We start from the raw sequence: 24,220 nt of genomic DNA, 5'->3' as shown, positions 1-24,220 counted from the left end.
GCGTGCGCGTGCGTGCAGGCGCGCGCTGTGCGTAACGAAGGGGTCAATTTCACGTCTTTAACGCAATACAATCGTACAATATGAGCGCGTCGTTCGCGACAGAAAGGCGGTACGGGAACGTTCACACTAGGCGGTGAACGCGACTAGCGTGCGGCATTGCTGAGCGGACATCGAGTGCGGTGACCTCGAACAAATCCGGCTGAAGTTCCCAACTTGACTGGCGGGACGCACGCGATCCGGGCGTGGCTTATCCTGTTCCGCGGATCACGCTTATCGTTAACGTAAAGTTTGCTTCTCCACGACCCGCGTGGTTGCCAAACCCAGCTTCCGGCACTCGTCGTCGCTCTAAGAAGGCGCGCACGCTGGAGCTTGCACCTGCATGCGTGGCGTTAACGCGAGGATCACCGCGCCGTATTCTGTATACCATTAACCGGTGGGCACATATCTGGGCACGCGTATAGATAGTTGCTCATGTGTATCTACTCTGTTAGCAATCGATTACGCATTCGCGCAGAAAAGCGAGATTATTGATCTACGTCTCTCGCATCAGTGCAGTCAAGTCAGTGACTGCGGGACCTCATTTTGCAGGGACTCCAGATTAATTTTGGCCGCGCAGAAGGAAGAAGTTCTTCGGATCCAGTGGTTAATAAATTAAAAGTGCAGGCGCACGTAGAAAACCAGAAACAAACATTTAATTAACTTCGACGTTTCGGGCCGACCCGGCCGAAACGTCGCCCATCCACTTTCTTGGGTATTTGTATGTCCTAGTAGAACCCTGGGAGTGTTAGCCAGCGCCACCACTCACAGACATTGGCGGCGGACGTGGAATGTTCTTTTTGCCGCCGGCGTCACGAGAACGTGATCTTTTTCGGTAAAGGCAATTGGTCAATCAACCCCACATATGCTACCTGAAGGCATCAATGTAGCCAGATTCGAGACCCTGGTAATGTAATAGTCGAGAAGAAGGGGGTTAGCAGAGGGGCCCGATTTTTATTAGTCATATCATCAGAAGCCAACATCTATACATAGACATACAACATATATATATATATATATATATATATATATATATATATATATGTATATGTATATATTGTAAGTGCGATTAACGTACTTCATCGTTCCCGTTTGTACATAGCCACCATGATCTTCCCTGTTCTACTTTTTCGCGTATGAGCTGGGGCGTTTCCTTCTTTGGAATAAACAGCGCTGGACAGCTTGGTCGGTCTCGCTCTTATAAAGTGATGGAGGTTCTGGGTACCGGTGCCTCTTTCACATGGGCTATCAACTGCGAGTCGGCTTTTCAAGCTCTTAAGCAACATCTTACTTCCGGACCAGTGCTTCGCCACTTCGATGATCGAGCCCCCACCATACTCCATACTGACGCAAGCGCACGAGGTATTGGCGCAGCACTTCTGCAACGTAAAGCAGCCTCTAAATAGCAAGTCATTGCATATGCCAGCCGAGCACTTTCTCCAGCTGAGCGGAACTACACTATTACAGAGCAAGAGTGCCTGGCTATCATTTGTTCGATTCACAACTTTCGCCCATACCTTTACGGCCGCCACTTCACCATCGTCACCGACCATCATGCTCTGTGTTGGCTGTCATCAATGAAAAACGTCAGGACGCTTAGGACGCTAGATACTCCGCTTACAGGAATATGACTTTACAATAATTAACAAGTCTGGAAAAAGTGACCATGACGCAGAGGCATTGTCTCCCTGCCCACTCTCGCCCTCTCCCGGTAACGTGACGTCGTCTTCCCCACCACGTCGTTCCGATGCTACGCCTGCCTCACACCAGCCCTCGATAACGCCCCTGGACCAAGTTACGGTTTCATCACGTTCTGATTTCGCCTTGCTTCAGCGGGCCGACTCCTACTCGAACTCTCATGGATCGATTTAGTGGGTACCATCTCTTGAGACGACGTGGCCCAATTCTTTTATCATCTTGCTTGCAAATTTGCATTTTCTTTTTGTATTGATTTGAAGACCAGCATTTGCAAGACACCTGAGAACTCGTCCAATGGATGAAGATGTTGGCTGAAGTTGGACGAAAAGATGACAATATTGTTCAGATAACAGAGGCAGGATTTCCATTTAGTCCACGAAGTAGGTTATCTATCATGCGCTCAAATGTGGCGGGAGCGTTACAAAGGCCAAAAGGTATCATGTTAAATTCATAAAATCCGTCTGTTGTAGCGAATGCGGTCTTTTCTTTGTCAGTCTCGTTCATCGGAATTTGCCAATATCCTGATCGAAGATCAAGGCTGGAGAAATACTCCACCCCTTGTAGTGTGTCCAAAGCGTTGTCAATTCGAGGTATTGGATATACGTTATTGCGTGTGACCTTATTGAACGCTTGATAATCAATGCAAAAGCGAACGGAGCCATCTTTTTTCTGTACCAGAACCACGGGAAAAGCCGAGGGGCAGATGAAGGTCGTATTATCTTCCGCACAAGCATGTCAGCTAACCTGCTGTTCAATGACCTTTTGTTTGGAAGGCGATACAGGATGGGGGCGACGTCGTATTATAGCGGAACCATCGGTTTCGATGCGGTGTGTAGCCGCAGAAGTTTGGCTCAACACAGGGGAACAGCTATCGAAACAGGCTTTATGCTTCGTCAAGACCACCAGTAAGGCTTCGTAGTGCGCGGCTGTTAGGTCAGGACCAAGCACGACTGGAGGAGGGAAAGAATCATCCAAACCTGTGGTTGGCGCTGGCGATGAAGAAGGGCAAAGCGTGACTATATAGATAGGTTATAAACGAGAAGAAATGGGGTTAACCGAGGGGCCCGATTTTTATTAGTCATATCATAAGAAGCCAACAAACACTGACACCAAGGACAACACATGGGAAATTACTTGTGCCTAATAAATGAAATAAAGAAAGGATAAGTGAATGGAAATTAAAGCGGATGAAAAAATAACTTGCCGCAGGTGGGAACCGAACCCACAACCTTCGCATTTCGCGCGCGATGCTCTACCAAATTGAGCTACCGCGGCCCTGTTTCCCCATCCACTTTCATGGATATGTATGTGTCCTAGTAGAACCCTGGGAGCGTTAGCCAGCGCCACCACTCACAGACCTTGACGTCGGACGTGGAACGTCCTTTTCGCCTCAGGCGTCACGAGAACGTGATCGTTTTGGGTGAAGGCAACTGGTCAATAAACCCACATAGGCTACCTGAAGGCATCAATGCAGCCGGATTGGAAACCCTCGTTATGTAATAAACCCACAATCCAGAACCTTGGCGAAATGCGAAGGTTGTGGGTTGGTTCCCACCTGCGGCAAGTTGTTTTTTCATCCACTTTAATTTCCATTTATTTATCGTTTCTTTATTTCATTTATTAAGCACAAGTAATTTCCCCAATGTTGTCCTTGGTGTCAGTGTTTGTTGGCTTCTTATGATATGGCTAATAAAAATCGGGCCCCTCGGTTAACCCCCTTTCTTCTCGTTTATTAAATAACGAGGGTCTCGAATACGTCTACATTGATGCCTGCCTTCCGCGTAGCTGCCGGTTAAAAGACAGTTTTACCCTGTTCGTCGACGTATTGCAGTTTACGAAATACCAAAACGTAGAATACGTTTACAGCAGCAGCAGCAGCGCTGGCTGCGCCATCTTGTGGCACTTTCGTCAACCGCGACGCATTAAGTTTTTTTGATGTTGTCGTTCATTGTTCTCGCAGAAGGGAGAAAAAAAGGAAGAAATTCACTATACGCTGATGCCTGTTGCTGTCAACACTTCTGCACCCGCAGATAGACAGAACGTGGTCGTTGCAATAACACTTCTGTGCTTCTGTGTTCTCTAGCTGACGTTAGCTTCACAAAATGGCGGCGCAATCGCTACCGTGCACGTATTAAATCTCAAGTTTCCCGGTAATCTAAACTGTAATACCCTTATGGACAGGAGGCTAAAAGCTTTAATCCCTCCGTGGCTGAAACTCTCTAAGGTTTGGCTTGACACGATAAGCGGGCACTCAAGATCATCGTAACACAGGCGAGGGCTATTCGTCTCTCACCTTCACGAGTGACGGGGCCTGGTGAGGATCTACGGGCGGAAATGACGGAGTCGAAGCCGCCGGCTGTTGCTGATCTGGATGATGGGGCTGAGGCATGGCAGACGGGACGGGGTCAGGCGAGCTGTGAGGCGGCGCGGGACTCGGGGCCAACGGGGTCGGCGAAGGAGGCGGCATAGGCGGTCCCGCTGGAAGAGCCGGTTGATGTGGCGGTAGCTGCGAGGGTTGCGCCGTGGGCTGGTGCGCGGGAGGTCCTGAGGAAAATACGGGCGGAGCTGCTGCATCGACGCATCTGCGCTAAGAACACGTTTCTGGGCTAGTTGGTGCGTGACAGTAAATATAGCAGCGGCCACCCTTTCGTTGTACTGATCTTGTAGGCGCAAGATTCTTGCTATTTACCACGTGTCGTGAGCCATGCGCCGTAGCAGTACAGAACTTTGATCTCGTTTCTACAAAAAAAAAAGGCTGCAATTGTTCTTGTTTCGAAGTAGGAACGGTTTTTTTATTGCGATAGCAGTTATAGGGGCATTCCAGGCGAATTCTCGCGCCGCCGTTGCCGTGATATTCAGTACATTGTCTAAATGTAGTAAGATCCTATTGCGCCCCGCACGCCGTGTGCTGTGGGTGCGAGGCAAAGCGTGCGTGGATGAGCCAAGAAGGACGGTGGCTTGACGCAAGCCGTCGTGTCGGGCGCCCAATGTTCAGCAAGGCGGGGAGAGGGCAGGTGAGCGTGCGGATGTCCTCTTCTAGCCCAACCGTGGCTGCGCATGGCTGCCCGCGTGGCTGATCGCATACGAGGCCCGCACGCCCTATCTCGGAGGTAATCTCGGGTGGCGAGAGCAAAGGCTGGATTAGTCGAGAGGCCTTCATGTGGGCTGTCTTCCCGTGCGTTTAGTGCTGGAGGTCGCGTAACCTCAAGTTTCGGAGATGCGTTGTAGCGAGAGGGAGCACGAATCGTTTGCTCCCCTTGGTTTGCACTCTTCATCGTGCCATCGTTGTGACGGCGAGTGTTCGCGGTCATCGAGTGAGATATGTTCATGTTCGCTTGAGCGCGCATGAAACCATGCGTGGCAACCTGGCTTGTGAGCGACTGTTTACCATTTATACGACCGATAAATCTACAAGCCTTACTTTCTGTAGTTGTCTAATATTTTGCTGTCGCTGTCAATGCTTCGCCTTTCGGGCAATTCTGCTACTGATTTTCGTTCTTCAAATGTTGGGTGCGAGGTACACGGTCATGATTTCGTAGCAATTCTATTGCAATTTTCTTTTCGCGCTTCGTCATTGGTCTGAGAGACTCTCCGCCTGCGTTATCACGAGGGCCCTCCGGTCATACGCGGCGGATGATATGAAAAGAGTGTAGAACCGAGCGAGAGAAACACTTAAATTGTACCGAACGACAAAGCTTTTCTAGGTTTGAGAGAAATCTTCGCTAGTGATTGGTCAGATTCGCTAATACATTCCTTCACAATTGACTGGCACCGAATCAATGCCGCGGCGTAAGAACTTGGTCCGTATTCCATAACGTTGTATTCAACTTTCCATTCTTCTTTTCTTATCACCCGGCGCTCCTAATGGTAGATCCTAGTGATAACGGTGATAACGTCCGAGCCAATGAAGAAAGGCGAGAGGAATGGTAAATGAAATGTATTTGTAGGAAATACCGTCCGTGCTATGCTAAAGCAGGCCCACGTTCTTCGTGGCCGGCATTCACAAAGTTGTACATACACTGTGGTAATAATGCCCCCATGCTCTGCATCAGAAGTTACTTGCAGAACTGTCGAACGTGCTCACAGGCAACATCCTTGCGTAGCGGAATGTAATTCCGCGCTGAACTGTCTGGTTATTGACGGAATTAGTTATTCTTGCTTGGTACATGATACGTTACAGCGATACGTGGCATGTTAGGACCTCTGCGCGCGTGCATGTCGTATATACACCGCGAATTACTGTGGTGGTTACCGCCGGTAACCAGTAATAGCCAGCCTGACGCTGATTACCTATATAGCAGCATGACAGCCCACATACAGCCCAGACCACCCGCTTCGATCCGAATTTGTGCTTTTTACTGGCTCTCCGCCCTGACAGCATGAAATTAATGGTAAATTCCGCCATCGTTTGGTCTGATCTCAGGCTGAGGGCAAGGCATAAAGTGTGTTTTGTCGTTGTTATTAAGATCAGCTGTTTGTTTTGACGCCGCTAGGACTACATAGTCGGAAACGAGCCGTAAAAGTGGTTTCATGTCCAGTTTAGTGGATTGCACCACGACATTAGCACTGGTGGTGCTTTCGCAATGTGGAGCGCTATAAATGCGTTATTGTAATCTGCATCACTAATTTACTGTATTCGGCACGTGATCACGGTGGTGAGCAAACGGCAAACAGGCAGCGAGCAGACGACGTGGCGTGGCCGAACATTTATAAGGGCGTTCGTCTTTACTGCTGGGGAGGCTGCAATGAACTGCTGAGAATGCGTACATAGATGAGGTGAAGCTCCGCTGTCGCACTCCTGCAAACGCAGCTGGTGTTTACAACGTCAAAACATTTGTTGCGTCAATCCACCAACCGTGTAGCTTGTATTGACAGGACGGCAAGCAGACGCTGAGCAGACGTCAAGGCGAAGATGACCCCACCTTGAGGGGCATTTTTCCTTCCTTTTGGCTAAGGAGTCCTGCAGCTTCCACATTGCTGCAAGGAACTACTAATGTACAGTATAGGCTCCTGAAATGGAGGACGAAATAAACTAGGAGACAGCATTGCATCACTCAGCCAGTCTTGGCAAGCGCAATCTCCAAAAAGCCACTTCCCTCGCTTTTTCCCTCGCAGTGTCGTCTCCCACGCAATCTCATGAAGAAAGTGTATTGGCCGAGAATGTTTAATTAGCAGTAGTTTTAACGCTAAAGTGTTTTATGGAGGGGTCCACGCTCGACTTCCTGTAACGGATGTAACATATGTGACGTGGGCGCCAAGGAGAAAAATAGCTGGCTGGTTGCAGCACTGTGGAAACTACATGTATTCTTAGCCGATAGGAAGGCCGAATGCCCCTCGAGTCGTGCTCATCCATGCCGCATCGTCTGCTCAGCGTCTGCTTCTCATCGTGTTACATGCTCCATGGTTGGTGGATTGACGCAAACAATGTTTTGACGCCATAACCATACGCTGCGTTTGCATGCATGCGACAAAAGGGCTTCGCTTTACCTGTACGCTTTCCCTGCATTTACCTTAATTGCAACCTCCTTAGCAAGTATAGTACGGGCGAATGCCTTTACAAATGTTCACCTTCACCATCGTGTCTGCTCGGCGTCTATACTTGGCATTTGCTCACTACCGTCATCACGTACCATGCTAGAGCGGGGTGGTAACTTAGTGATGCAGTGAACACTTACGCTTTTACAGCATTCCGCATCGTCGACGGATCACCAATGCTATAGTGATATGGCGCCATCTTTTAACTAAAAATCAAACCAATTTTACGGCTTGGTGCGTGTCTGCAGTCCTATAGCAGCGTGAAAACAAACAACTGATCTAAAAAATTACGATAAAACATACCTTATGATTTCAGCTCAGCTTGAGATGAGGCTTAGCGAAGACGGATTTTGCCACTTGTTTTTTGGTGACAAGGCGGAGAGCCAGTAATACGCGTGACTTCAGATCGAAGCGGGCCGTCTAGGCTGAATGGGTGCCGCCATATTGGCAGCGTAATCATGGTTAGGGTGGCTATTATGGTTACCGGCGTTAACTGCCACAGTAATTCTCTGTATACGACGTGTTGGCGCAAAGGCTCTAACTAATCACGTGTCGCTGTACCGTATCATGTAGCGATCAAATATAAAACTCGCTATAGTGTACACCCAATAATCAGCCAGCGGCCCAACTATATACCGCTGCGCAAGGATATTACCAGTGTAAGCCTTGTACCTTCGGCCGTGCTGCAACTAGCTTCTGAGATGGAGGTAGGAGCCGCGAAGCGAAGTACTGCATCGTGACACTAACGAGCGCCGACAGGGAGCGCTTCGGTAGTCACAGCGCAGCAGATGCTGCAACGCGGTATAGCCTGGTGTTGATAGTTTGCGCACATGGTTTGTCTTTCGCGTCGGATTAGCCCGTAGCGCCTCGTCGCCTATGCGGAGTGCGGCTTCAACATGCATCACCAGTGCTTACACGCCGCCCACTGCTTCGCTTGCGATGGCACCAATAAGAAAACTGCTGCGCTAAGCGGCGCAGAAAGGCAACCGCGTCGGCGGGCGAATCTCGCTTTGGTCCTGCAGGAGACACTTCAGCGTGATGCATGAACGCCTTTGCGCGTTCGAGGCGCAAGCTACGAACTCGCCCACCCTCATTCCTGAAGATGAGTGCGTCGCAATTGAACTGGCTCATAGAGAAAGAAAAAAACTGGCTGTGGCTTAGCTAAGGTTAAGCCCAGGATGCGAAGCATACTAGCCTTTATTTTAGTTGTTGAACCACTGTTTAGCCTGGTGAACTGCTGTTGCTTGGCTATATTTGGTTCGGCTAGACGAAGAAACAACTCATGCAGGCGAGCGCACGAGCTGAGACCCCGGCTATGTAGCTACGCGGCCGCAAGCGAGCGCACGAGTTGAGCCTCCGCTTTTGCAGCTGTTATGACGTCATATGGTAGCTACGCGGCCGCGCGCGGCGCAGCAAGGAAGAGCGTGGTTGTGCGGCTAGTATGCTTCGCATAAAAAAAGTTACTGGCTGCCCACGACACTACGGAGTCGAACCAAAATGCTCGTACAGTCACCGAAGCGACTCGACAGCTGGACGCAGCTCGCGACCAGGACGCCGTACGCCAAGCGAACCTGAAACACGGTCGCCGACCCGCAAATCTTGCGCCTTTCGCTGCGGCGGACGGTGAGTTGACGAAACAAACATGCAACAGCTTCTGTGAAGACGCGTTTCAATTTCGCGTTCTACTGATTCCCGTGAAAGAGGGATCGAAACAATTTTTTTTTTAATCGATGCGCATTTGTTCAGCTGCTGTGGCGTAGATTTGCCTGCATGCAGAGCGGGAGCTAGCACTGAACTATACCGCGCTCTGATGTGGCGACCCCGTGTTGGGCCCACACGTTTTGGCTTCAATCGTGTTGCGCACTGGTATCTCAATTTTTCCTTCCCGCATGTTTCCTAAGTATAGTTTGATTATTTTAATGGGACGTCACTGAAATTATCAATTTGATCAGGAACATTCAACTTTACGTGTTATCACGGTGCTCAAACTTATCTGAATATGTTACGAAATATGTGTTTGATTTTCAATTTCAATCAAATTTAATTGACAGCTGCGTTTCTTGTGGTGCCCATTCAGTTAAGCAGCGTCTAGCAGTCGCCCACCGAGAGAGGGTGCTACGCGTCTTCACCGATCACGTTCCGCATTTAAATCATGGAATGCAAGCCACGCTGCAGCGACCGTGCTATCGATGATGGCGGTATAAAAGGTGACGCCGGTGCTGGCATACCGGCTGTTGATCCCGCTGGGCCGCAAGGGAGAAGGGGCATCATGTGAGCAACGGAAGGACTGCCAGGGTCCGTGGCAGCTCGTTCCGTCACTGAGACCGACGACATGTCGGGCGAACACATTCGTCCCGGGCTAGTCCAGCGGTCTAGTGGATAGCTGGACTGCGACGAAGAAACCACCTGGCGAATGACGAAGATATAGCGAGCATTAGACGCGAGTACTAACGCGATCGACGTTTCAAGCACATGGGGTATGACGTAACTGCAGTCATATTAGCTGCAGCGACGCGATTACTGGGACTGGCGTAGACCGATATCGTTAATCACTCTTTCATTCTGTAGCGAGCGTCCGTCACATCGTTGTCCCCGTCGCGGGGTCATTGCCCCCTACTCTTTCTTGGAACCGAGACGGCTGCCCGACTGGGGCGCCACCACAGCCACTCGGCAAGCCTGCTTTTACTTTTGCATAAAGTCAGTCGACTCTCCGTTCTCAAGCTGTGGAACCGTGTATTCCTCGCCTCCGCTAAATTGAGCTCCCAAGAGGTCAAAGCAAGCATGTCTTTAATTTCCAAAAGATTCCGTTCCTTCTGTAGTCCTTCGCCATTCGTTGCATGCAGCAGTGCTGTTCTTTCGTCGTCCTAAGCTCAGTGCATAGAGTTGTTAAAAATCAGCTATAGAAATTTAAGGACGTGAGTTGATGCTATAGTTGGTTCGGCATACTAACGCAGCAGCGCAGGGTAGACAAACTATACAAGAAGCAAAAACTGAACCCAAAAGCGCCGAACTAACAACCGAGTCATATTGCTTAGTATCTGATAACATATAGACACGGGATGCCGGTTAGTAGAAAAGTGAGAACAAAACTACAGAACCGATATTTCTTAACTGGTAAACGCATTTACAGATTTGTTATTTCGTGGGTTTTGTTTCTTTGCTGCTGTACACATGTTTCTATTCTAAAATATTTTGTCAGAAGAAGTAGAGGAATATGCACACTATTAAGATTTGCTTTCGTAAGCGTCACGCGTTATGTGCTTTCAGTATTTTGATAGAGTGTTTCTGCCTTATATGTACTATTGTAGCTGTAAGGATGTCACGTCTCCATCAGGCCATCTCCATCATTCGCCTTTAGCTGGGCCTGTAGTCAATATTGTAAGATTATCCGAAATAAACCCACTAAGAAAGAATGAAATGAGCAACGCTGCTGCAATAAAAAAGACTCGGTGAGTTTGTGGCTGTGCGTTACAGCTATGGCTCTCCTGCAACAGTTGATGTACCTCGTCATGGTGAAATAACCGCACTATATGTCATCTTTAACGCTTTTAGCGTAACCATATGTTTCGCACATTAAGTTATAAGTGCTGCTAAAGGTCATTGTTTGTTGAACAAATTGACTTTGAAAGCTACAGAAGCAGACCTAATGGCTACGCATAAGCTACCTCACGTGAAGTTGTGTTCACAGTTGTACAAGTTTTGTGGTTGTTAAATGGTTAAACCACAAGGTCAGTGGTTTAACTCTGGAAAGCTAACGCTTCCATAACTTCGTCCAGTAACACTGGCATCCCTCCGGCCTATAGGCTCCGCCCGTATGAATTACAGGTTATATGAAGGAGCCTTTAGGAATTATCTGCATTCCCCGAAATCACGGTTCTGCTTTTGAATTTTGAAGAACAGCTCAGCATAGGGCAAGGACAGAAAAAAAAGGGGGGGGGGGACACATGTATGCGCCACATGCAATACCGGCTTCCGACAACTTCTTCCTTCCGAAGGAACGGACACAAACAAACATCAAAAAAGAACAAGCAAAAAAAGTGAAAATTACTGATATGCACTTATGTCATGCCACCACCACTGTATTCAATGGACCGGGCCCTGCAGCTTTACCGGCATCTGTCAGTGAAGTTGTTCTAACGAATGACGCTCCCACGCGAACCATATCACTCGTTTCGAGAATTTCTCTAGTCAACTGATCGTGTCGCCTGTGTAACAACATTGTGCACTTAAAATCTGGGCCATACCCAATGACTTCTCAATCTTTTCTCCTAAGGAGTGCGCTGACGTATACGTGGAACTGGAAGACATTGAAAAAGGGGAGGCAGGCGCTGAACATCGAAAACTTTCGGTTTAGCTTGAGCCGTGCTGGTCATGCGGCTTGCGCAGAAAAAAAAGAAAGTGGCGATAGATTAAAGCGTCAAAAAAGGTTGCCTTAATGCTCACTGCCTATCGTTGAGACATCGCCAAGATCATCCGGCGTACACGCTTAGAAAAGAAGTTCGCAGTATAGTTACGACCTGTAAGTGTCAAACCATTTGCTACCTTAGTATAACGGCAGTCGGCAACGATAGAGTTAGTAACATAACTCACTAAACAAGGTGGTCACTGTTATCAATAGCTGTTACTCAGCTACCAATTCTAAGCGCAGTTAGCACCACCTGGCACAAAGATCCTCATCTGCAGATATCGGATCAGCCGTGGCGTATTCCGCAGTGGGTCCGATATACGCGTTATACAATGCAAACTTTAAACCCGGTGATGCTAACTGCGTTCGGAATTCGTAGCTGAGACCCGTTATAGTACCAGTGACTTACCTCGTTTAGTCAGCTATGTTACTAACTGTATCGTTACCAACTGCAGTTATACTAAGGTAGTAATAACTACACCGACATATCTTTTTTTAAGAGTTTAACGCTTCCCACAACATTATACCGGAATGTCACATAACCACCGCAATCGCGCACGCGTGGTGCGAAAATTCGAGATCGACGACCAACGAGAACTCCCCATTTTCGACGGCGTTGTCGTCCGCGAACAAAAAAAAAAAAAGAGCCTTTCCGCGCGTATACCCTCCGTTTGAAAACTTAGCCAGCGCACTTGCAGCCCGGCCAGTCGATGATCCCTGCTCTCGGCGAACGGGTTGTGCCTGCCCTCCGAGCTGGACCACTCGGGGCGAGGTCGGAACGAGGTCTGACTCGGCTGACCCCACTCTTTCGGTATGCGCCCCGCTAGGCCCGGGGGCCTGACGTGGTCCGCGCGACCACCGCCGTGGTAGCCCCGACCGTCCTCGGGGCCTCCCGCGGGTGCCGTGTGCAGCGACGAATGCGTTGTGTCCTGCTCGCGGGCGTACACCACGAACGGGTCGGCCAACACGGCGTCGTGTAACGCCACTTGCAGGAAGCCGTAGTACACGGCGTACAACACGATCAGCTGCGGTCGCGCAAGGGAACGCCGCGCGTGTCGGTCGAAATTTAGTTTATTTAATTTCAGTTAGATGCTACGAGGGGACGCTGTCAAAAGGGATGGTCATTTCTCGCAACGCTGAGAGCAAAGCGCATAAACAGCGTAAAACCAGCGCGTAATACAGCTCCTCATACAAATAAATTTTGAAGCAATTAATTAAAATATTAAGCGATTAGAAACTCCGTTACACGAATGAGGGCCATCAACGTGAGATAGAAACAGTGAAACTAGAGAAGGAAAAATAAGCAAACGCGCACCACGCGACAAGTGCTATCCTGCGGTAGCGTGTTTGTTTCTGTGCACTTGTTCGATCGAGATGTGCCAGCTTATGCTATATGCTCGATAGGTACTGCTTCGTGAACGTCAGTGGTCAATCTTCTTTTGTCATTTGCTCCAAGGCTACGTGTTAGGTCCGCTTCTGTCGTTGATTTTCCTCAATGGCGCTTCTTTGGCAATCCAACCGAAGTGCTCATTACTTCGTTTTTTTTTTTTTTTTTTTTGCTGACGGCGTGCCTTTACACTGGCGTGGGAACACCGGCAGCCAGCGGCCGCGAGCTGAACCTGCGGTATCGTGCAGCGCCATATAGGCACTGGAAGAAAGCCGCTCGCCTTTGTCGATACAAAGTGGTCTCGTGTGTTCGCACACCATATTGTAACCGCTAGAAAGAGAAAGGTTCGCATAATAACGGGCGCCAACCAATAGCGGTATCGAAGACGTTATTAGCGAAGGCGACCGGCCAGTGACTAATTGATTTCGCGAAACAAAAGGTTTCTCAATTAAGCCACTGTTGTTTACTTCCGCGCGTTGGATGGCATCCCATTCAAAGTGAATAAATCGTTCACCTTTTTTTTTTGCCTTACGAGAAATAGCGGCAGAAGCCAGTTCCTTGGCATTCATGTGGAACAGAAAAAAAAAATGTTTTAGATAAGTGAGCCCGAAGCTATTCTCGAAAGCTTTCGGTTTACCTCGACCTACCGTGTATACATGCCTTGTGTAGTCAAAAACAGCGATATATTAACATCTAAAAATAATAATCATTAAATAAAAGCCACTGTAGGGCAGCGTAGAGCTGCTTTGAAACAATTCCATGAAATGAATATGCAGTAAGACGCCCTATAGGTACGGAATCGCTAACACAGCACAGAGAAACAACGCAACAAACGAAAAGAAGAAATCGGGAAACAGCGGTACAAGAACAAAAGAACTCAAATGGAAGCAGCTAGCAACACGTATCTGAACACAGAAGTGACGTTCAAGGTAGCGGAAAGTGTGATATATACAGCCTCAAATAATTATGAAGTTGCTGTAACAATCTGTTCTAGTTTTATAATAGAATCGCTTACTTTCCGAAAAGAAACATAAATTGACACGGCATCAGTATTCTTGCGCTTCTATCGGAAAATGCAAGATATACGACGTTAGTATATGATTTCTGTTGTGTCCAACTTATACAGCAACCTTATAGATCTAACGGCACGGAGGGGAGGGGCAGGAATTTGTGGAAAGCGTATATAGAATCAATAAAAATTCATGAAATACGTATGGAAAGCTTTCAATAGAGTGGCAGCAGCACAGTTGCTTAAATATGCGCTCGCAGCCACCGCATCTTATATATATATATATATATATATATATATATATATATATATATATATATATATATATATAAACGAGAAGAAAGGGGGTTAACCGAGGGACCCGATAATTATTAGTCATATAATGAGAAGCCAACAAACACTGACACCAAGTACAACATAGGGGAAATTGCATGTGCTTAATAAACGAAATAAAGTAATGATAAATTAATGGAAATTCAAGTGGATGAAAAAACAACTTGCCGCAGGTGGGAACCGAACCCACAATTCTTCGGTGGGAACCGAAGAACCGGTGGGAACCGGTTCGGTGGGAACCGAACCGGTGAGTTCTCGTGACGCCTGCGGCAAAAAAGACGTTCCACGTCCGCCGCCAAGGTCTGTGTGTGGGGGCGCTGGCTAACACTCCCAGGGTTCTACTAGTACACATAAATACCCAAGAAAGTGGATGGGGAAACGCCGCCGCGGTAGCTCAATTGGTAGAGCATCGCACGCGACATGCGAAGGTTGTGGGTTCGGTTCCCACCTGCGGCAAGTTGTTTTTTCATCCACTTTAATTTCCATTAATTTATCATTACTTTATTTCGTTTATTAAGCACATGCAATTTCCCCTATGTTGTACTTGATGTCAGTGTTTGTTGGCTTCTCATTATATGACTATATATATATATATATATATATATATATATATATATATATATATATATATATATATATATATATATATATATATATATATATATATATATATATATATATATATATATATACACAGTACCAGTGGCATCCACGACGATAATGGAAGGGAAAATAGTATAGAGGAATTCGAAGTCCCAAAGGTAACGCCGGAAGAAGTAAAGAAAGCCTTGGGAGATATGCAAAGGGGGAAGGCGGCTGGGGAAGATCAGGTAACAGCAGATTTGTTGAAGGACGGTGGACAGATTGTTCTAGAGAAACTGGCCACCCTGTATACGCAATGCCTCATGACCTCGAGCGTACCGGAATCTTGGAAAAACGCTAACATAATCCTAATTCATAAGAAAGGAGACGCCAAAGACTTGAAAAATTATAGACCGATCAGCTTACTGTCCGTTGCCTACAAACTATTTACTAAGGTAATCGCAAATAGAATCAGGAACACCTTAGACTTCTGTCAAGCAAAGGACCAGGCAGGATTCCGTAAAGGCTACTCAACAATAGATCATATTCACACTATCAATCAGGTAATAGAGAAATGTGCGGAATATAACCAACCCTTATATATAGCTTTCATTGATTACGAGAAAGCGTTTGATTCTGTCGAAACCTCAGCAGTCATGGAGGCATTACGGAATCAGGGTGTAGACGAACCGTATGTAAAAATACTGAAAGATATCTATAGCGGCTCCACAGCCACCATAGTCCTCCATAAAGCAAGCAACAAAATCCCAATAAAGAAAGGCGTCAGGCAGGGAGATACGATCTCTCCAATGCTATTCACAGCATGTTTACAGGAGGTATTCAGAGACCTGGATTGGGAAGAATTGGGGATAAAAGTTAATGGAGAGTACCTTAGTAACTTGCGATTCGCTGATGATATTGCCTTGCTTAGTAACTCAGGGGACCAATTGCAATGCATGCTCACTGACCTGGAGAGGCAAAGCAGAAGAGTGGGTCTAAAAATTAATCTGCAGAAAACTAAAGTAATGTTTAACAGTCTCGGAAAACAACAGCAATTTACAATAGGCAGCGAGGCACTGGAAGTCGTAAGTGAATACACCTACTTGGGGCAGGTAGTTACGGCGGATCCGGATCATGAGACGGAAATAATTAGGAGAATAAGAATGGGCTGGGGTGCGTTTGGCAGGCATTCTCAGATCATGGACAGCAGGTTGCCATTATCCCTCAAGAGAAAAGTATATAACAGCTGTGTCTTACCAGTACTCACCTACGGGGCAGAAACCTGGAGGCTTACGAAAAGAGTTCTACTCAAATTGAGGACGACGCAACGAGCTATGGAAAGAAGAATGATAGGTGTAACGTTAAGGGATAAGAAAAGAGCAGATTGGGTAAGGGAACAAACGCGAGTTAATGACATCTTAGTTGAAATCAAGAAAAAGAAATGGGCATGGGCAGGACATGTAATGAGGAGGGAAGATAACCGATGGTCATTAAGGGTTACGGACTGGATTCCAAGGGAAGGGAAGCGTAGCAGGGGGCGGAAGAAAGTTAGGTGGGCGGATGAGATTAAGAAGTTTGCAGGGGCGGCGTGGCCACAATTAGTACATGACCGGGGTCGTTAGAGAAATATGGGAGAGGCCTTTGCCCTGCAGTGGGCGTAACCAGGCTGATGATGATGATGATATATATATATATATATATATATATATATATATATATATATATATATATATATATATATATATATACACAACTCCACTGAAGCCTTCGGTTATATGGTCATTATGTAGTTTTGCGATCGTTTTACAGAAACCATCGATGATGGCTTTCAATGTAAGCGGCTGTAGATGAACTCTCTTAGAAAGCTGGTCGCGTCATTCAACAAATAATTCGCTTAAAGGTACATATTTGTTGTAGTGAGAAAGTTTATGGGTGGGGTTCGTTGTTTCAATTCCTAATTCCGCACAGAACAGGTTCATTAACCAGCATATCCGTAGCGCTAGTATATGTGCTATACCTCTGCCACGCTCAAACGCTACACTATCGTTCAAGCGCGGCCGAGGCTACACATATTTGGTTGTTCACGGCTGTTGGGTTTGTATCCTAATAACTCGACACCACAGGCCATCGTACCACGTCCGTAAATATCTAATTACCGGCTCCATTATCTCCTCTCCTACGCGTACCTTGATACAGTGTCTGCACCGTTATGTCCTGGCCCACCCACATTGGTAAAGCTTAGCATCATTAGCAACAATTGATGATGACCTCCGGCTTGGTCACCTCCGCCGCAATTTTCGACTAGCTCCCGCTTCTGTCAAACACCTAGCTTATTGTACTTTCATTATAGACCTGTGCATGTGCCACCCGGGATCCTCATCAAACCAATCGTATTGATGTGCTAGAACGTGTACAAAACCGCGCTGCCCGACTTATCTACTCTGATTACTCCTTCAGCTCCAAAACGACAGCCCTTAAGTCGAGAGCGAGCCTCCCTAACTTTGCACCTCGCCTTAATACAGCTCCGCCTTTCTCTATGACACAATTTTCTGTTCACAGGTCTCTCCGGACTCCCAAAATAATATCAGCCTTCCGACGCTCTTACTGCACCAACCGCCACAAAGCCGCGTATACAGTAGTACAAGCTGCACTACTGCCCATCTGTCTTCCGTACGGACGTCAAGGTACTGAAACGGTCCTGCCCCTGCTGCTGTACTTCATTCCAACCATACTCACTTCACACACTTTGTTGCAATACTGATCTACAACTGTACGCGCCCAACCACTCATGTAAAACTACCTCGGCCGCCTTTGAGGTATTGAAAATAAGATAAAATAAGAATCAAGCTGATTCGTCGCATCTGTGAGAACTCCAGCGGCTCAAATGCTGGCGTGGAACGCGACAGCCATCCTCCTCTGCCGCAGCCACCAAAGGGAAGAGGGCAGCGGGACAAGAGGTTGGCTCTCTTTCCCGAGCGCTCCACCACAGCATCTAAGCCTTCAGGCTCTCCAACGCTCTCGCGCAAGAGCACGTACGTCTCAAGAGCTATAATAGTTGTCGTTCGGTGATAAACGTGCCCCGGCAATTCGGTTGCACGAGAGCTCTTGCCCCCTGCGTCGGCGCATTTGCATCGGCGATGAAAGTCCGGCCCCCACCGACCAACCACGCACCAGCACCACCGACCGGCCCAAGAAACGGGCGAATGAGCCAAAGAAAGTTATTCGCTTTCAAGACCACCGCATGTAGTGCAGGCGATGCCGGTTCGATGCATTCTGCGAACCGGCAGCAGACATCTGGCTTTCAATTGGCTGCTGTAGCAGGCAATGTGCAGCCACATCTTAGGCGCGTCTCGTTACGACCACCATAGTCGCTCGCGCACGAAGGACGTCGTTAAACAAGGCTATGAATCAATGGGAAAGGCAATTGGAGACGCCATAACCGCCTTAACGACTGACGCGAACCAGCGTTTCGTCCAATAAAAAAAGCGCGTGAATCATTTAACGCCACTGCAGGCGCCACCGCGTGGGCGGCCCTGGAACGTATATTCTCAACTAAGCGTACACGTACGTACGACAAAGCCTTCGCGTGCTGCCGTTTATGTCGGCAGCACCGCAGCGGCTCGCGATGAGCAAAGTGTTGGCGAATGGGAGCTCCTGAAGGGGCGCTTTCCTTTTTATGACCATTCCTTTACGATACCGTCTTGCCCACGAGCGCAGAGAAGCAGCCAACTCCCAGTCGTAAAATGCGCGCCGCGCGTACGGTCGGAGATGTCATTTCGCCGGCAGCGTTGCCGGCGTAACTAGGGTAAATTGCACGCTGTTCTTAAGACTGCAAGCACCGAAACTAGGGACGCCAGATATGCGCATTGCTGTTGCAAGACGAAAGACATCGCGGACTCCCAGTGAGCCAGCCGTGTTTCTCATGTGTATGTCACATGTTACATAGATTATTTCCTTTTTCCAACGAATTCCGCTTTAGAAGTCGACGCCCGCAATTAGAGCTATGTCACCCCTTCACATAGGTGGCACTGAAGGAGAAGACCTTGCTTGCATTGCATAGAGCAAGGTTCAATTTGCTCTTCCAGAAAGTCTCACTAACTAACTGCATAATTACTTTAGGGCACGGTCGCGATCGCCGTATTGGTTCCGAGCCGAACTAAAAGAAAATAAAGAAAATCTTCATATTGGCGCAAGTTACAGATATTCAAGTAACGACTGCCTTTTGAAGCGATCTACATGGATAAGCTGAATAATAGTACCTGCCGAGGCGAAAAACAAGAAAAGAGAGAAAACAGGAGGTACCTGCAACGTCCGCGAATGTGGGCGCAGTTTGATAGATGGGAGTGCTCGTTTGACTGTCGATTTGTCAGTGAACGGCTCACAATAAGGACTTCAGTTGGAAGTTGAAGCACTGTGCCATCCGACGTGAACGACATAGTAACTTGTTTCTGAGCGCCTATAGGCACTTTCTTTTATTTGGCACCGTTTACAAGTTATTAGGCCACTCATCTACTTCATTTTGCCAACAATGCAGCGCTAAGCATCTGGGCGATAACGATATGTGTTGTGGCACAAGGCTAGAAATATTTCGTTTCAGCGCACATTGGGAGCTCACTGAAAAAATTTACACAATTCCAACTCGTTCAGTTTTCTTGCTACATGTCAGCAAGATGATAACTTGGCGATTGAATTTCTTACTTTATGTCTCACCTTATGTATTCCCCCCCCCCCTCGCCACGCTTTTTTTTCTTTTTGCCTTCTAATCGCACCTCTAATTTCACCAGTTGCTTAAATATGCCCGTCTCATTATTGTCATTGTCTGTTTCATACAACCGAATTACACCCTTGAGAGTGTTTTCTGTATTCAACTCCCACCAGAATGTGAGATATAGGCCAATTCGCACCCTTAAGGACCCTCAAGGTGTGAACCGGTTTGCAGTGATACACAACATGGGATTGCTGCGAAACATAAAGAGGCTCCACTCACTGCTAGCGTTCGTGAATAAAACACGGTGTGTCCCACATTATTAAAACATATAAAGCCTGCCTTATGTCATTGGATGCCACAGTGGGGCTCATACCATTACGCCGGAAAATATGACGCACTTAATGCGTTAACGTCGTCGCAGATCTGAACATGTTTAACCCTCAACGAGTGGATCGAGCAACTCGAACCTTCGACCAGTGGGCGCCGCGCACACCCGCACGCGCTCGCTAATTAATAGCGAAGCACATAATATTTCGCATGCCGGAAGCACAAGGATTCGCAAGCAATAACTTATTTGACGTAACCTTACGTCCACAAGTCGCGGGGTTGTATTATACCAAGTAGTCGTGCAACGCAGATGAAAGAACCAACTGCGCCCTAATTCACAAAACATTCTTAGGCCAATTTTTTTCTTCGTAACAGAAATTTCCGGCCCATTCTGATGATGCGCATGTTGTTACCGAACGCACCCAGCCAATGACAAAGAGCACTTAAGAACAAGGGGCTGAATTCCCAAATCTTCTCGTTTGGTGCCCTTCACAATTTGCCAGCCATCTTCGCTAATATTGTGTCCAGAATCAGGATTGGCTAAAATTTGCGAGTCCCAACAAGTCTGGCGTGACACCATTTTTCTTTTAAATACGGGCCGAAAAGCTTTGTGAATTCGGCCCCTGCACTGCGATATCGGTACACTGTAAAATAATATACCCCTTTAATAGTGAATAAGGACGTAAATTATTGTGAGACTACTCTTACGGCACTATGCGTGTACCTTCCACAGCCCCGCTTGCTAAAAAAAAAAAAAAGCACTGATGCCACACACAATATGAAACGACTTTATGCGAAACATTTTACAGGCAGTTGCAGTTGGCTGCGCAGCATTGTTTGGGGTTCCGCAAAGCGTTACCAGCTTGACCGATGGTGCCTGTATAAGCCCAGCATTTGTGTGTGTCACGCAATTACAGTGAACTAAAGTTGACGCAAGAGAGGGGGAGTGTGACGACAGCAGCAAGGTAACGACGGTTGCACGATTTTTACGAACCACCGAATTCACGTGAACGAGTGGCATGCGGAGTTGCGAAACGGGTAAGAAACACAGAAAATAAATGTTCGCAGGCGACAACACGTGGTATAAATTGCAGAACACAAAGGGGTCACTTGATGACCTCTTTGTCACACAAAGACATATCATGTCATTCAATATGGATACATACTGAGTGAAATAAACGATCACAACGGCATCATGTCATTCGTACCATTTATGTCATGACATACATGCCATATGACAAGCATGTGATGTCATTGTTGTCATGACATGGCACGTGCATGCATGTTTTGTCATACATATCATGCGCACATGACATGTCATCCATGTGATGACATTTGTGCCATGTCATACATGTCATGTTATGTATACATGTCATTCATATCCTAAACACCCAGCAGGAGGTTTCCAATCACTAAAGAAATAACCACGATGGCATCAGGTAACTTATACCATTTGTGTCGTGACGTACATGTCAAAACAAATATGTGAAGTCATAGATGCCATGACATGTCATTTACCTTAGGTATGCATGCGTCTCATACTTCCCTCCCCCCTCCACACACTTATTCTGAAATACTGTGCGTCCCAGCTAATGTTGGCAAAGCCGTGCAAAAAAGAAAGAATAAATTGGCGGATCCGACGCACTGTGGGAATACCACTGTTCAAAAGGGGACGCTCATAACATCCATCCATCCAGCCATCCAAGGGGAAAGGAAGTGAAACATCGCGGAGAAAGAAGGTAGGCGGAAGCGCGCTGGGTTGAACTCATCTGGCAGTTTTTACGGTTTCTGTGTGCGCTATGGGAGTAACGAGTTCAACTTGGGATCGAGAGGCCGAACGCCGAGCGAGAAGGACAGAGCGGCGGCGCAAGCGGCGGCGGGCCGAACGCGATACAACCGACCCCGAAGTCGCCGCCAAGCGCCGGGCACGAGCTAGACGAATTGCCACGATGCAAACATTCTACGCGCAGTGCACAAAAAGGGGTTAAAGCGACTATACGCTCGCGCGTGACCCGTGTTCACTAAGTGGAACGTCCCTGTAATTTTTTTATCATTTCTTGTTGTAGATGAACAGCTTGGGTAACATTAGCTTGGACACCCTATCTACTGTCTTGAAGAAAGGACCACGACGGCATCACGACGTAGGAGGATGGATAGATGGAGGGAGGGAGGGAGGGAGGGAGGGAGGGAGGGAGGGAGGGAGGGAGGGAGGGAGGGACAGACAGACAGACAGACAGACAGACAGACAGATAGACAGATAGATAGATAGATAGATAGATAGATAGATAGATAGATAGATAGATAGATAGATAGATAGATAGATAGATAGATAGATAGATAGATAGATAGATAGATAGATAGATAGATAGATAGATAGATAGATAGATAGATAGATAGATAGATAGATAGATAGATAGATAGATAGATAGATAGATAGATAGATAGATAGATAGATAGATAGATAGATAGATAGATAGATAGATAGATAGATAGATAGATAGATAGATAGATAGATAGATAGATAGATAGATAGATAGATAGATAGATAGATAGATAGATAGATAGATAGATTCAGAGCACCTTAAGTTCACAAACAATGCTTCGCACTCAAAAAGGAGGACGTTCATATTAGCAAGTAGTTCGTCGACGTTCCTCTCTCTCACCCTTTACTTCGGCAACGTATACTGTCTCTGAGGCAAGACAGTATATACAGCTGGAATTCCACATAAACAATTACTCATTTTGTCCGCCCACTCAGCTGATGATACTGCGCTTTACGTATGACGCGGCGAGGAAGCCAGCGTTTCTGAGCACAAGTACCTACTTGCTCCCACCCTTATATCAGCGCATGGCCACAGTCTCAGCAGTAAAGTTTAGGAAGAGAGAAAGAGAGAAAGAAAAAATGTTGGAGGACACTTAAGCTTCGCCTTCACCCACTCCCCACTCATTCGCTCGGCATTTTCTTGAGTCACACGCAGCGTTCGGCGCGGCAACGAAACGTGCGCCTGAGCAAGCGGAATGAACCAAAGAACGCGGTGTCCCGGAGGGAGAAACGATCTACGCGAGCCAAACGTCGTGATCGGCACGGACAGCCGGGCCGCGACGCGCCATGAAGGCGGACGCGATCATGGGGCTGACGCCTCGATGGGATCGTCCTCTCTCGCTTGGGAGCGCCACACAGACGCATGATTCCTCGGAAGCAGCTCGGCACAAATCGCAGGGGACGCTTTCCCATCAGACGCGCTACGTCGCAGCGATCACGTCAGCGACGTCCCGCATCGGACGCTGCACCTAGGAATCGCGCTGTGAGCGGAAAGAGGAGCCGCATCGCCTAAACACGAAGGTTTGAGTGACGCACGCTGGAAGTTGGAAGGGGAGAGAGCGAGAAAACTTATTAAACGCAAGGGTATTGGGGCATCCTCGCACCGGTCCCCGCACGGCCCAAAGGGGACAAGCGGGTGAGTGGCGCACCACGTGTCGGGGCAGTGCCGCACATTGCGAGGAGGGGTCTTCTGTGTTCGCCGCAAGATGGTTCTGCGTGTGCGCAGAGCGCAGAAGAAATGTAGCGGAAACGTACTTCGCTACTCGTGTAACTGCGACTTCTGTAATTTACATGCTCATAATTACCGATATACACTGCAGTATAAGTTTCGACGGCACATTTCTAAGGCAACACCGCATTCACTAGAGGCGCTTTTATCGCGCTTTGAATCATCGAGCTCGTGCTTTGAATAATCGAACTCGTGGTTCAACAATAAAGGAAAAGAACTCGTGGCTCAGTGGTAGCGTCTCCGTCTGACACTCCGGAGGCCCTGGTTCGATTCCCACCCAGCCCATCTTCAAAAGTTTTTTTTTTTTATTTATGAAGTGCCTTCCGGGATTTATCGTTCACGGCCAACGCCGCCGACGACACCGACTTTTCTCTGACATGAGTTCCTTAACGCTATTGCGATAAATCGCATAAAGTACTTCAGTACCGTTAGTTTTAGATTACCTTGAAAGCAGCAATTAGAGTGGCTGATATGTACACCATAGCCAGGGTAGGAATCTGCAAAGAGAATTAAGATATTATTAGCTAAAGCCGCACACTCCCGTCTATGTTTTTTTCTTTTTCTCTAGCCCTGAATTTTCACCAAGGTGCTTGTGCACCTCCGAGTTTGGAGGCTTTTGAGTAAACTTAATAAACATTAGCAAGCAATT

General features: G+C 47.5%; 1 protein-coding gene across 1 annotated transcript in view; it reads right to left on the bottom strand.

The window, feature by feature from the left end:
* The window catches only part of LOC135908472 (uncharacterized), a 125,872-nt gene that overhangs the window by 993 nt on the left and 100,659 nt on the right, over positions 1–24,220 (bottom strand). Inside the window, exons 13-16 of the mRNA XM_065440249.2 lie at positions 24,015–24,068; positions 12,367–12,699; positions 9,498–9,675; positions 4,028–4,278 (exon numbers count right to left, since the gene is read on the bottom strand). Coding sequence (XP_065296321.1) covers positions 4,028–4,278; positions 9,498–9,675; positions 12,367–12,699; positions 24,015–24,068 — 816 coding nt within the window. The remainder of the gene's footprint in view (positions 1–4,027; positions 4,279–9,497; positions 9,676–12,366; positions 12,700–24,014; positions 24,069–24,220) is intronic.

Source organism: Dermacentor albipictus, chromosome 3 (assembly GCF_038994185.2).
Source record: "Dermacentor albipictus isolate Rhodes 1998 colony chromosome 3, USDA_Dalb.pri_finalv2, whole genome shotgun sequence".
Taxonomy (NCBI): Eukaryota; Metazoa; Arthropoda; class Arachnida; order Ixodida; family Ixodidae; genus Dermacentor; species Dermacentor albipictus.
Note: the sequence above shows the minus strand (reverse complement) of the source record. Positions and strands in the feature narration are given on the sequence as shown.